Source organism: Schistocerca nitens, unplaced genomic scaffold (assembly GCF_023898315.1).
Source record: "Schistocerca nitens isolate TAMUIC-IGC-003100 unplaced genomic scaffold, iqSchNite1.1 HiC_scaffold_375, whole genome shotgun sequence".
In the NCBI taxonomy this organism is placed as follows: domain Eukaryota; kingdom Metazoa; phylum Arthropoda; class Insecta; order Orthoptera; family Acrididae; genus Schistocerca; species Schistocerca nitens.
Window position 1 is genome coordinate 6,340,001 of NW_026045909.1, and position 13,776 is coordinate 6,353,776.

The window sequence follows — 13,776 nt, forward strand, 5'->3', positions numbered from 1 at the left end:
CGCTCGGTGGGGGAGAGGGCGGGGCGGGAGAGGGCATCTTCAGTCTTCTGAGTGGTTTGATGTAGCCCACCACAAATTCCTCTTCTGTGCCAACCTCTTCATCTAAGAGTAGCAGCCGGCCGGGGTGGTCGAGCGGTTCTAGGCGCTTCAGTCTAGAACCGCGCGACCACTACGGTTGCAGGTTCGAATCCTGCCACTGGCATGGACGTGTGTGATGTCCTTAGGTTAGTTAGTTCTAAGTTCTAGGGGACTGATGACCTCAGAAGTTAAGTCCCATAGTGCTCAGAGGCATTTGAACCATAAGAGCAGCACTTGCAACCTACTTCCTCAATTATTTGCTGGATGTATTCCAATTTCTGCCTTCATCTAGAGATTTTACCTTCTACAGATGCCTCTAGTAGCATGGAAGTTATTCGCTGACGTTTTAACACGTGTACTATCGTCCGATTCTTCGGAGAACCTCCTCATTCTTTATTTTATCAGTCCAACTAATTCTGAACCTTCTTCTGCACCAGCACGTGTGAAATCCTTCAGTTCTCATTTGCCCCGATTTTCCCACAGTCCATGTTTCACTACCATACAATGCTGTGCTCCAAACGTAAATTCTCAGAAATTTATTCTTCAAATTAAGGCGCATGTTTGATACTAGTGGACTTCCTTTGGACAGGGATGCCCTTTTTACCAGAGCTTTTCACGTCCTCCTTGCTCCATCCGTCATGGCTTATTTTAGTGCCTAGTTTGGAGAATTCCTTAACTTCAGTACTTCGCGATCACCAATTCTGATCAGAAGTTTCCCGGGTTTCTCATTCCTGCTACTTCTCATTACTTATCTCTTTCATTGATTTACTCTCAATCGATATTCTGTACTCAGTCGACTATTCCTTCCATTCAAGAGATCCTGTAATTCTTCTTCACTTTCGCTGAGTATAGCAGTGTCATTAGGGAATCTTATCATTGATATTCTTTCAGTCTGAATTTTAATCCCAATCTTGAACTTTTCTTTTATTTCCAGCATTGCTTTTTCGACGTATAGATGGAATAGCAGGGGTGAAAGACAACTTACGCTATGTTATCAAAAGTATCCGGACAACCGGCTGAAAATGACTTATAAGTTAGTGGCGCCCTCCATCGGTAATGCTGGAATTCGATATGGTGTTGGCCCAACCTTAGTCTTGATGACAGCTTCCACTCTCCCAGGCATACGTTCAATCAGGTGCTGGAAGGTCTTTTGGGGAATGGCAGCCCATTTTTCACGGAGTTCTTCACTGAGGAGAGGCATCGATGTCGGTCGGTGAGGCCTGGCACAAAGTCGGCATTCCAAAACATCCCAAAGGTGTTCTATAAGATTCAGGCAGGATTCTGTGCTGGCCAGTCCATTACAGGGATGTTATTGTCGTGTAACCACTCCGCCACAGGCTGTGCATTACGAACAGGTGCTCGATCGTGTTGAAAGATACAATCGCCATGCCCGAATTGGTCTTCTACAGTGGGAAGGAAGAAGGTGCTTCAAAACATCAATGTAGGCGTGTGCTGTGATAGTGCCACGTAAAACAACAATGCGTGCAAGCCCCTCCATGAAAAATACGACCACACCATAACACCACCGCCTCAGAATTTTGCTGTTGGTGTAGACACGGTGGCAGATGTTCACTGGGCATTCGCCATACCCACTCCCTGCCATGGGATTTCCACATTGTGTACCGTGATTCGTAACTCCACAGAACGTTTTTCCACTGTTCAATCGTCCAATGTTTACGCTCCTTACACCAAGCGAGGGGGCTTTTGGCATTTGCCAGCGTGATGTGTGCCTTATGAGCAGTCGCTCGACAATGAAATCCACGTTTTCTCACCTCCCACCTAACTGTCATGGTACTTGCAATGGATACTGACACAGTATGAAATTCCTGTGTGATGGTCTCGATAGATGTCTGCGTCTTACACATTATGACATTCTTCAAGGGTCGGCGGTCTCTTGTCAATCAACAGACGAGGTCGGCCGGTACGCTTTTGTGCTGTACGTGTCCCTTCACGTTTCCATTATCACATTGGAAACATGGGTGTTTACGAGTGTGGGAATCTCGCTTTACAGACGTATGACACAAGTGAACCCAGTCAAAAATGTTCAAATGTGTGTGAAATCATATGGGACTTTACTGTTAAGGTCATCAGTCCCTAATCTTACACACTACTTAACCTAAATTATCCTAAGGACAAACACACACACCCATGCCCGAGGGAGGACTTGAACCTCCGCCGGGACCAGCCGCACACTCCATGACTGCAGCGCCCTAGACCGCTCGGCTAATCCCGCGCGGCTGAACCCAGTCACCCGACCACGTTCGAAGTCAGTGAGTTTCGCGGAGCGTCCCTTTCTGCTCACTCACGATGTCTAATGTCTACAGAGATCCTTGATATGGAGTACCTGGCAATAGGTGGCACCTCAATGCACCTAATATGAAAAGCGTCTGTTTTGGTGGGTGTCTGGATACTTTTGATCACATAGTGTACCTGTGTTACACTATTTTTAGTCTGATTGGTTCTTTCTTGTGTAAGACGTCGTGGTGTCCTGACCTTCATTGCTTACATATTCCTCCCTCACATTCATATTCCGCACATCAAGACGCTTCATTAGAACACAAACTCGATAAGACAAAGTCAACGTTGTATGAATTCATGTAAACAATATGCAAACAACTATAAATCGCAAGTGCGCACCGTGGTTGAAATACTCGAGGCTGGAGTACACGTATACATTCCAGACACGACGGCCGCAGGAGCATTTAGTGCGAGAGAGGCACCCGCACGCCAGGAGGCCAGTCCCAACCCATCTACGTCGGTCGGTGGCCGCCCGTGGAGCGGACAGCGTTCGCCCGAAGGAAAGTAGGAACGACCCCGTGTTCGGCTTAAAAGCAAATTCCGCTACATTGTGTGGGAGCGGCCAGCCTACGCATTCTTTACACATAACATGCAGTTTCAGAAATTTTCACAGGGAGACAGCAAACACCAAACGCCGATACTACATGTTTCCCGACTGGTCGCCTTAAACGAAACGTCATTCTCCCGTTTTAGAAGAGGAATGCTGATTGGCAGACGATTTCTGACGCCTTGAGCTGAAGGAGTAATGGAAGAGACCGAAAGATATACCTCTTCACGTCTGGCGTGGAGAGGCGCCGTTCCGTTGTCGCTCTTGGAGCGAGGAACAAGTCTCTCCTCAGTATTTCACTGGGAGACCACCTCTGTCGAGAGCGAATCGAAGTGCGACTCTCTATTGAGTCCTTGCGATTAAGCGTTGTTCACTGTGTTGGCCGACACACTTATTGTGCGGTGTGAACGGACAGAGTTATAGTTAAACGCCTGCGAGCAAATTTTTGAGTGGCATCACGGTGGACTGGTTATCTGACAGGTGTACCACGCCAATAGTTAGACTAGGGGCGAATAGGAGTCCTTGACTTCATCAGGGCGTAGGGAGAGTTTGATTGGCGAAGGTCAATCCAGATAGAACGAGAGTTAACTTATTTGTAAGCAGCGAACAGCGCAGACAGCAGTCATCGCAGCTTACGGTATTGTGCGCTACAGCTATTGCGAGCCCCATATTTCCCCCACAACAGTACAAATGGTTCAAATGGCTCTGAGCACTATGGGACTCAACTGCTGTGGTCATAAGTCCCCTAGAACTTAGAACTACTTAAACCTAACTAACCTAAAGGACAGCACACAACACCCAGCCGTACAACAGTACACTTCACCGCATTTCACACGCGACAGCCTCGACCGTACCTAGCAACGTTCTAAAGGATAATTATTCAAGTTGAGTAGGCGCACCTCTCAGCCATTCTGCCAAGTCAACAACCATCTTAAACTTTGTATAGAAATTTCATTAGAGAATCCTATCCTTGAGAGATAACTTCACATTCGGAAAAGAACCAGGATATAACTTCTTCAATTCATAACTAAAAGTGCCATTGTGATTTCTCAGAATTTTTGTAAAATAAATAATAATTTTCGTTAGTTTCATGTTTTTCTTACATTAACTAGCACTACTCCAGTACCCAAGTATCCCACTAGTTACGTAAGAAATTTTCTGAATTTTTGTGCCATTTCCTTACAGCGGATGACTCCAGAAGATATTTATTGCTGAAAATTTTTCAGGCATTTCTCTTTAGAACGTTAGGAGCGTCTGTCTGACTTGTGTAGTAGTGTGGGGGTGGAAATTGCATCTTGTAGGAGCCACAGGGTAAAGGGTACATCTCATATTAATCCGTTGCGCAGAATAACAGAATCTCAGATCAACCCCACACCACAGGCTTGGTCTGCCACTGTTTTTGTTCCCCTTGGTTTAATACGTATTGTGTATATCCGTTTTTCCCTGTAGCCTACCTCAGTTTGTCTCAGTATTTCGAATATCTTGCAACATTATACATCGTCAAACACTTTTCCCAGGTCGACAAATCGTGTGAACGAGTCTCGATTTTTCTTCAGTCTAGCTTCCAGGGCGGTGGAATTGCGTTTGGCTAGTTTCTGGGAGGCATAGGATCGGCAGAACGCTAACTGACAGAGGAGAACAGCTGCCGGTAGCACGTCAGTGCGAGTGCTGTGCCCGCAGGCTACTATCGGGTGAACTACGACGAGCAGAACTGGGCGCTGCTGACGGAGCAGCTGCGGTCCGACCCCGAGGCCATCCCGCCCGCGAACCGCGGCCAGCTGCTGGACGACGCGGCCAGCCTGTCCGGCGCCGCCTACGTGCTGTCCGCCGAGGCGGCGCTGCGGCTGCACTCGTACCTCAGCCGGGAGCGCGACTACATCCCCTGGAGGGTCGCCTCGGGCACGCTGCTCAACATGGAGCGCCTTGTGGGCTGGGACGCCCCCGAACAGTACAACGTAAGTCACGGCCTCGCATTTTGCCTAAGTCACCTCCTACGAGGGGTTATCAAAGAAACCACAATTATTTTTTCAAAAGTTATATATTTTCTAATTGTTTACAAAACAGTCTTCTCCTTTAAAAATACTCGACATTACAACTAACACACTACTGGCCATTAAAATTGCTACACCACGAAGATGTGCTACAGACGCGACATTTAATCGACAGGAAGAAGATGCTGTGATATGCAAATGATTAGCTTTTCAGAGCATTCACAGAAGGTTGGCGCCGGTGGCGATACCTACAACGTGCTGACATGAGGAAAGTTTTCCAACCGCCCGCATCTCGTGGTCGTGCGATAGCGTTCTCGCTTCCCACGCCCGGGTTCCCGGGTTCGATTCCCGGCGGGGTCAGGGATTTTCTCTGCCTCGTGATGGCTGGGTGTTGTGTGATGTCCTTAGGTTAGTTAGGTTTAAGTAGTTCTAAGTTCTAGGGGACTGATGACCATAGATGTTAAGTCCCATAGTGCTCAGAGCCATTTGAACCAGCCAAAGTTTCCAACCGATTTCTCACGCACAAACAGCAGTTGACCGGCGTTGCCTGGTGAAACGTTGTTGTGATGCCTCGTGTAAGGAGGAGAAATGCTTACCATCACGTTTCCGACTTTGATACAGGTCGAATTGTAGCCTATCGCGATTGCTGTTTACCGTATCGCGACATTGCTGCTCGCGTTGGTCAATATCCAATGACTGTTAGCAGAATATGGAATCGGTGGGTTCAGGAGGGTAATACGGACCTCCTTGCTGGATCCCAACGGCCTCATATCATTAGCAGTCGAGATGACAGGCATCTTATCAGCATGGCCGTAACGGATCGTGCAGCCACGTCTCGATCCCTGAGTCAACAGATGGGGACGTTTGGAAGACAACGACCATCTGCACGAACATTTCGACGACGTTTGCTGCAGCATGGACTGTCAGCTCGGAAACCATGACACTTAACGCTGCATCACAGACAGGAGCGCCTGCGATGGTGTACTCAACGACAAACCTCGGTGCACGAATGGCAAAACGTCATATTTTCGGTTGAATCCAGGTTCTGTTTACAGCATCATGATGGTCGTCTTTGGCGACATTGCGGTGAACGAACATTGAAAGCGTGTATTTCTCATCGCCACACTGGCTCATCACCCGGCGTGATGGTATGGTTACACGTCTCGGTCACCTCTTGTTCGCATTGACGGCACTTTGAACAGTGGACGTTACATTTCAGATGTGTTACGACCCGTGGCTCTATCGTTCATTCGATCCCTGCGAAACCCTACATTTCAGGAGGATAATGCACGACCGCATGTTGCAGGTTCTGTACGGGCCTTTCTGGATACAGAAAATGTTCGACTGCTGCCCTGGCCAGCACATTCTCCAGATCTCTCACCAATTGAAAACGTCTGGTCAATGGTGGCCGAGCAACTGCCTCGTCGCAGTACGCCAGTCCGTACTTTTGATGAGTTGTGGTATCGTGTTGAAGCTGCATGGGCAGCTGTACCTGTACTTGCCATCCGAGCTCTGTTTGACTCTATGCCCAGGCGTATCAAGGCCGTTATTACGGCCAGAGGTGGTTGTTCTGGGTACTGATTTCTGAGGATCTTTGCAACCAGATTGCGTGAAAATTTAATCACATGTCAGTTCTAGTATAATATATTTGTGCAATGAATGCCGGTTTTTCATCTACATTTCTTCTTGGTGTAGCAATTTTAATGGCCAGTAGTGTAGATTTGTCCCAGCGGTGCCTTCATTGTTTTTGGAGTCATCTCTAGAAATGGCTGACAGCTCCTCCCTAGTTTTTTTCTTGACTTCTTCAATGTTGTCAGACTGGTGTCCTTTCATACCCCTTTTCATGCGTGGAGACAAGAAAAAGTCTCAGGCGAGTAACGTGCGTGGGGCAGCGAAACCGTGCTATTTTTAGTCAAAAACGGTCATAACAGAGATGTCTGTGTTTTCAGGTGCGTTGTCGTAATGGAAGAATCAGTCTCCTGTGAGTCACAAACCGGGTCTTTCTTGACGAACACACTCGTACAAGTACGCTGATCAGCCACAACTTTATGACCACGTGCCTAATAGCTGGTGCCTTTGGCACGGACAGTAGCTGCGACGCGTCGTGCTATGGAAGCAGTGAGGTGCATCGCTAGGGGTAGCTGGCGCCACATCTGCACACACAACTCACTTAATTCCCGAAAATTCCGGGGCCGTGGACGATGACATCTGACGCCACGTTCAGTCAAATCCCAGATGTATTCAATCGAGTTCACATATGGAACTCGGCACTCTGTCCCTTGAACCAATCCGTCACATTTCTACCCTTGTTATATCGCGAATTATGTTGTTCGAAAAATGCCGCTGCCGCCGACAAACATGATCATCATGAAGACGTGCACGTTGTCTACAATTAGTGTACGACACTCTTTGGCCTTCACGGTGTCTTGCACGAGTTCCACTGGACCCGTGGGTGTCCACTTGAATGTTCCCCGGAGCATAATGGAGCCGCCGCCAGTTTGTCTGCGTCCCGCAATGCAGGTGTCAAGGAAGACGACGTATTCGTGTCCTCCTGTCGGCGTGATGAAGTACGTATCGGGATCTGTTAGCCTACACAACGCTCTGCCAGTACACCAACGCCCAGTGCCAAAGATCACTTGCTCATTTCAGTCGTAATTGTCATGCTTACATCGATACATGCATGGCTCGTCGGCTGCAGACGCTCATCGTTGGGAGTGTTCAGAACACTGTGTGTTCAGAGACACCTGTACTCTGACCAGACTAAAGTCTGATGTTAGTTCCGCCAAAGTTCACCGCCTGTCTTGTTTTACCAGTCTGCTCAACAAACTACAATGAGGAGTGGCCGCCCAACTTCACGGCGTCTGGATGTGGTTCCTGCTTGGTCACGCCACGTGTTGAAGACGCTCACCACAGCCGACGAGACGTGCAGATTCCTCAGCGCCCATGGCGAGCCTCCGGGCCATCACAATCTTACCTTCCGTCAAACTCAAACAGATCGAGTGCCGTCCCCATTTTACACGCATACACACACGCTCGCTGATACTCCGTGCACTGACTAGCCGTCATTCCTCACCGGGTGACCCTGCTATCGCCTGAGTGGGTTTATGTCGATAGTAGGTCATAAAGTTTTGGCCGATCAGTGTATACAGGGCTATTACAAATGATTGAAGCGATTTCATAAATTCACTGTAGCTCCATTCATTGACATATGGTCACGACACACTACAGATGCGTAGAAAAACTCATAAAGTTTTGTTCGGCTGAAGCCGCACTTCAGGTTTCTGCCGCCAGAGTGCTCGAGAGCGCAGTGAGACAAAATGGAGACAGGAGCCGAGAAAGCGTATGTCGTACTAGAAATGCACTCACATCAGTCAGTCATAACAGTGCAACGACACTTCAGGACGAAGTTCAACAAAGATCCACCAACTGCTAACTCCATTCGGCGATGGTATGCGCAGTTTAAAGCTTCTGGATGCCTCTGTAAGGGGAAATCAACGGGTCGTCCTGCAGTGAGCGAAGAAACGGTTGAACGCGTGCGGGCAAGTTTCACGCGTAGCCCGCGGAAGTCGACGAATAAAGGAAGCAGGGAGCTAAACGTACCACAGCCGACGGTTTGGAAAATCTTACGGAAAAGGCTAAAGCAGAAGCCTTACCGTTTACAATTGCTACAAGTCCTGACACCCGATGACAAAGTCAAACGCTTTGAATTTTCGGCGCGGTTGCAACAGCTCATGGAAGAGGATGCGTTCAGTGTGAAACTTGTTTTCAGTGATGAAGCAACATTTTTTCTTAATGGTGAAGTGAACAGACACAATGTGCGAATCTGGGCGGTAGAGAATCCTCACGCATTCGTGCAGAAAATTCGCAATTCACCAAAAGTTAACGTGTTTTGTGCAATCTCACGGTTTAAAGTTTACGGCCGCTTTTTCTTCTGCGAAAAAACGTTACAGGACACGTGTATCTGGACATGCTGGAAAATTGGCTCATGCGACAACTGGAGACCGACAGCGCCGACTTCATCTTTCAACAGGATGGTGCTCCACCGCACTTCCATCATGATGTTCGGCATTTCTTAAACAGGAGATTGGAAAACCGATGGATCGGTCGTGGTGGAGATCATGATCAGCAATTCCTGTCATGGCCTCCACGCTCTCCCGACTTAACCCCATGCAGTTTCTTTCTGTGGGGTTATGTGAAAGATTCAGTGTTTAAACCTCCTCTACCGAGAAACGTGCCAGAACTGCGAGCTCGCATCAACGATGCTTTCGAACTCATTGATGGGGACATGCTGCGCCGAGTGTGGGAGGAACTTGATTATCGGCTTGATGTCTGCCGAATCACTAAAGGGGCACATATCGAACATTTGTGAATGCCTAAAAAAACTTATTGAGTTTTTGTATGTGTATGCAAAGCATTGTGAAAATATCTCAAATAATAAAGTTATTGTAGAGCTGTGAAATCGCTTCAATCATATCTAATAACCCTGTGTTTAGGGTTAATTTATAGTTAAAAAGCACACCGTCATCAGGCCACGAGTGGCCTACCGGGACCATCCGGCAGCCGTGTCATCCTCAGAGGAGGATGCGGATAGGAGGGGCATGGGGTCAGCACACCGCTCTCCCGGTCGTTGTGATGGTATTCTTGACCGAAGCCGCTACTATTCGATCGAGTAGCTCCTCAGTTGGCATCACGAGGCTGAGTGCACCCCGAAAAATGGCAACAGCGCATGGCGGGCTGGATGGTCACCCATCCAAGTGCCGGCCACGCCCGACAGCGCTTGTTAATTAATAGTTAGGTGTATTTAATTTTATTTATTAACTTAGAGCGGGTTTATCGCATATATAACCAATGGACAAACCTTTTTCCTTTAACTATAAGTTGTTTTAGTTGTTTGTCTATAAACCTGTCTTATCATCAGTTCTTCACACGAGACTTTCATTTTTAACTTCCCTCCATAGTTCTGTGAACGTTCCACACTCAAAATTTTCATTTTCTTTAGAGCTTTATTGTCAGTTGAACGTAATGTTACGCCTTTTCGTTGTGTTTTTGTCACTCTTTTTTTTATCCATTTAGCTTTCTCTGTTATACTGCAGTTGTTTCACTTATAAGTTCTGCACATTTCACTCGCAATAAATTTCTGCAGGAGTTTGCACTGTCTGTGTTGGAGCACATGACTGATGAATTAGGCTATCGTGAGGTGCCAGGTGAGGACCACGTCACACGCATCCTGAGGGCCATCATTGTCAGCCTTGCTTGCAACTACGGACAGCAGGCTTGTCTCAATTCCACATACGAACAAATGGAGCGATTCATGGCCGACCCTGCCAATCCTGACAACCAGTGAGTAGTTTCCTCATCGTGGTGAATCCATTTGCATGGACACACTGTTTACATGTCAGCTCTGCAACTTAAGATGCTATACACCAATTTATGAAACCGTTTTAGGGAAATGGTTGACGTAACTTTTTAAATTTGGTAATGTTTAGTAACATGTGAAGGTGTGTGTGCGTGTATTGTGTGTATGTGTATTTAGGAGTATGTGAGAGTGAGTGTGGGAGGCAGTTCTCTTTTATGTGTGTGTGTGTGTGTGTGTGTGTGTGTGTGTGTGTGTGTGTGTGTGTGCATGTGTGTTTATGAGTTTAGGTCGTCTGACATTTCTTTGGAGGCAGCGAACATAGTTACATTGAAAGAGCTGTGTATTCGTTTATTATTTCTTTGTCTTCAACTATTGCTTTCTGTATTTACTGGCTTTCCTAAATTATTAGTTTTTGTGAGGGGCTGTTGGTGCATTTGAGAATTTGAGAAGTCGGTGTTGATGTCTGTTGGCCTGTGGTCCATATCTATAAGGTGTTCCGTGAATATAAAATGACAGCTGTTGTTTTTAGGGCTTTATATGTATCTAACACTGTAATTTCTGCTTGTCTGTCCAATGTAAATTGAACTGCAGCATTGATGTGTCAGTTGATAAATACTGGAAGTGTTGTGTTTGTCGTTGTTCGTATTGGTTATCCTTACTTGTCTCTGTGTTGAGTTACCTATCCTGTAGGCTATTGTTAGTCCTCATTTTTTATCTATGTTGCCTATCCTGTGAGGTGCTTTGTTGTTGTAAGTAAGAGTGTAGCATTTCCATGTAGCTGTGCCTACTTCTTTCTGATGCGTCTTTCGCACAAATATTCGTTTTCCAGTACATATTGCACGGACTGAATGAAACTCTACAAAAGCGAACTACAGATAATGAAACAAATAGCTGTGATCAGTGGCACAAATATTGTAGACAAACTGAATCACAAAATTATGATTTGTTTGCTTATGTGTGCTAGGTGACCCATTCACCTAGCACACAAAAGCAAAAAAATCGTAACCAACATACGAACACAGATATACCAGACACACAGGACGACCAGCAAATGGCACGAGAACTAAATATAGGCTACAGGATAGCTAACTTTGCACGGAGAAAACTAAGGACAACCAAAACCAACAAAGACAATCAACACTTCGTGTATTTATGAACTGACTGTCAGGACTTGAGTTCAGCCTACATTGGATAGTCAAGCAGAAATTGCAGTATTAGATATACACAAATGCACTAAAAAGTAAGAGCTGTCATTCTACATTCGCAGAACAACCAACGGATATGGACCACAGGCCAGTGGACATCAACACAGAACTCAAATGTAACTCTACCACACAGACAAACAAACACAAAACACAATCTTCCATACAGTGTAAAATAAAGCTAATCGCAACATTCCCAGTCGTAAATTTTTGGCACAACAAAGTTTCTAGATTAAGTCCTTTATGGCTACAGAAAAACCGTGAAAGAGAAACAACTGTAAAGGGTAGTGCAGTACACCACAAAACCACAGAATGTGGCGTATGCATGTATATTTTGTTGTATATTTTGTCTGTTACCAAATCTATAAGTACGAGTTTTAACAACTGAAATTTCTAAGTTTATAGATATTAAAGAGCAATTTTCCTGTTATTTCATAAAAAGAAACTAAAACTGTCACTGATGATGCTGTAACATCAACGAAACATGTCTTGCAAAAAAGAAGAAAACATTGTGTTTGCTCGAAGCGGAAACAAATTTTATTTGTAAGCGAAGAAGCATGAATACATCAGTATTTATACACTTTGCCGTATTTCACGGTCAGACCTCTGGTCGTGTTATTTGAGGCAGAAGCAGACAGAACTCGTAGATTTTTTTAAATGTGTTAACTTTTGGTTGCAGAGTGACGTAACTTTAAGCTAACTGTTGACAGGGTGGACCCGGACTTGAGGCGCATCGTCTACTGCCAGGGCGTGCGATATTTTGGCGCTGATGTTTATAACTTCCTGATGGACCGATATGCGACCACTGAGGTCATCTCCGAGATGAACGACATCCTGCTGGGCGCCACTTGTTCAGAGATGGTGGCTGGTTTACGGTAAGGGGAACGTACTAAAATGTGTGTTGTTTTCTCTCTTCTTCGTGTGGAAGTTCTCTGTGCATACTTTTCCCTTATCACAGATCATACTCTTAAGCAGTGTTTCCACCAAGAGAATTGTTCTTTGAGGATTGATTTTCGTCAAATAACCTATAGAACTACAATGTGCTGCATTAATGGCTGACTAATGTTATTTAAGATGTGCTGATATTCTATCGCTAGTAAAAATTGTGTTAGGAGTCTGTGATGTACGAGGAAACGATTTGTTGCGCATCACGAAACTTCGTGCAGATAAAACTGTATGCTGGACTGGAACTCAAACTCGAGACCTTTGCCTTTCGCTGGAGAGTGCTTCACCAACTGAGCTGCCCAATCACGACGCAAGACCTCACAGCTTTAATTTCGCCAGAAAGTCGTCTCCTAGCTTGGAGGGTATGACCTTGTCTCCAAGTTTAGGGGGTAGGAAACGAGTTACTGAAGGAAGTAAAGCTGCAAAGAGGGACCGAGGGTTGTGATTGGGCATCTCAGCTGGTAATGCAGTTGACCGCAAAAGGCAAAGGTCCCAATTTCGAGTCCCGGTTCGGTAAAAAGTTTTAAACTGTTTTAATCCACATCAGTACACACTCCGCTGCAGAATGAAAATTACATTCTCATTCAGATCATCTTGTAAATCGACAATAACCCTTCATTTCCTACTGACATTTAGCTTGTTTCTGAAAACAACAATCTTTTCCTAGATATTTTAAGTCTCTTCAGTGTTCTAAAACAGAAAAAATTACTGTAATTATTTCGTTACAACAAAAATACATAGCATCGAATTGCTTAGTTACAGTATGTAGAGTTTCTAAGAGCCATTTTTGAGCTATATTGTTAGTTACATTAGTCTCAGGGGTATAATTAAGCGGACGGAAAGGGATCATAAACTGATTTGAAACTTCCTGGCAGATTAAAACTGTGTGCCCGACCGAGACTCGAACTCGGGACCTTTGCCTTTCGCGGGCAAGTGCTCTACCAACTGAGCTACCGAAGCACGACTCACGCCCGGTCCTCACAGCTTTACTTCTGCCAGTATCTAGTCTCCTACCTTCCAAACGTTACAGAAGCTCTCCTGCGAACCTTGCAGAACTAGCACTCCTGAAAGAAAGGATATTGCGGAGACATGGCTTAGCCACAGCCTGGGGGATGTTTCCAGAATGAGATTTTCACTCTGCAGCGGAGCGTGCGCTGATGTGAAACTGATTTGTTCGAGATAAGGTATCAACGAGTGTAGTACATAATTCCAGTGGTACGATTTCTTGAATGACTGCTGCTCTCTACGCACGCGTTTCTAAGGTGCCTTTTTTTTTGCATCGACGCTGCTGAAGCTAACTTTAAAATCAATACACAATCGTCTTTATGGTTTTCAATGATGTATTTTATCAATAGGAGC

At 45.8% G+C, this 13,776-nt stretch overlaps 1 protein-coding gene across 1 annotated transcript in view; it reads left to right on the forward strand.

Annotated features, from left to right (window-relative positions):
* LOC126229575 (aminopeptidase N-like) overlaps positions 1-13,776 on the forward strand; it is a 166,043-nt gene that overhangs the window by 116,796 nt on the left and 35,471 nt on the right. The window contains exons 12-14 of the mRNA XM_049942342.1: positions 4,604-4,878; positions 10,058-10,254; positions 12,183-12,347. Of these exons, the coding sequence (XP_049798299.1) occupies positions 4,604-4,878; positions 10,058-10,254; positions 12,183-12,347 (637 nt within the window). The remainder of the gene's footprint in view (positions 1-4,603; positions 4,879-10,057; positions 10,255-12,182; positions 12,348-13,776) is intronic.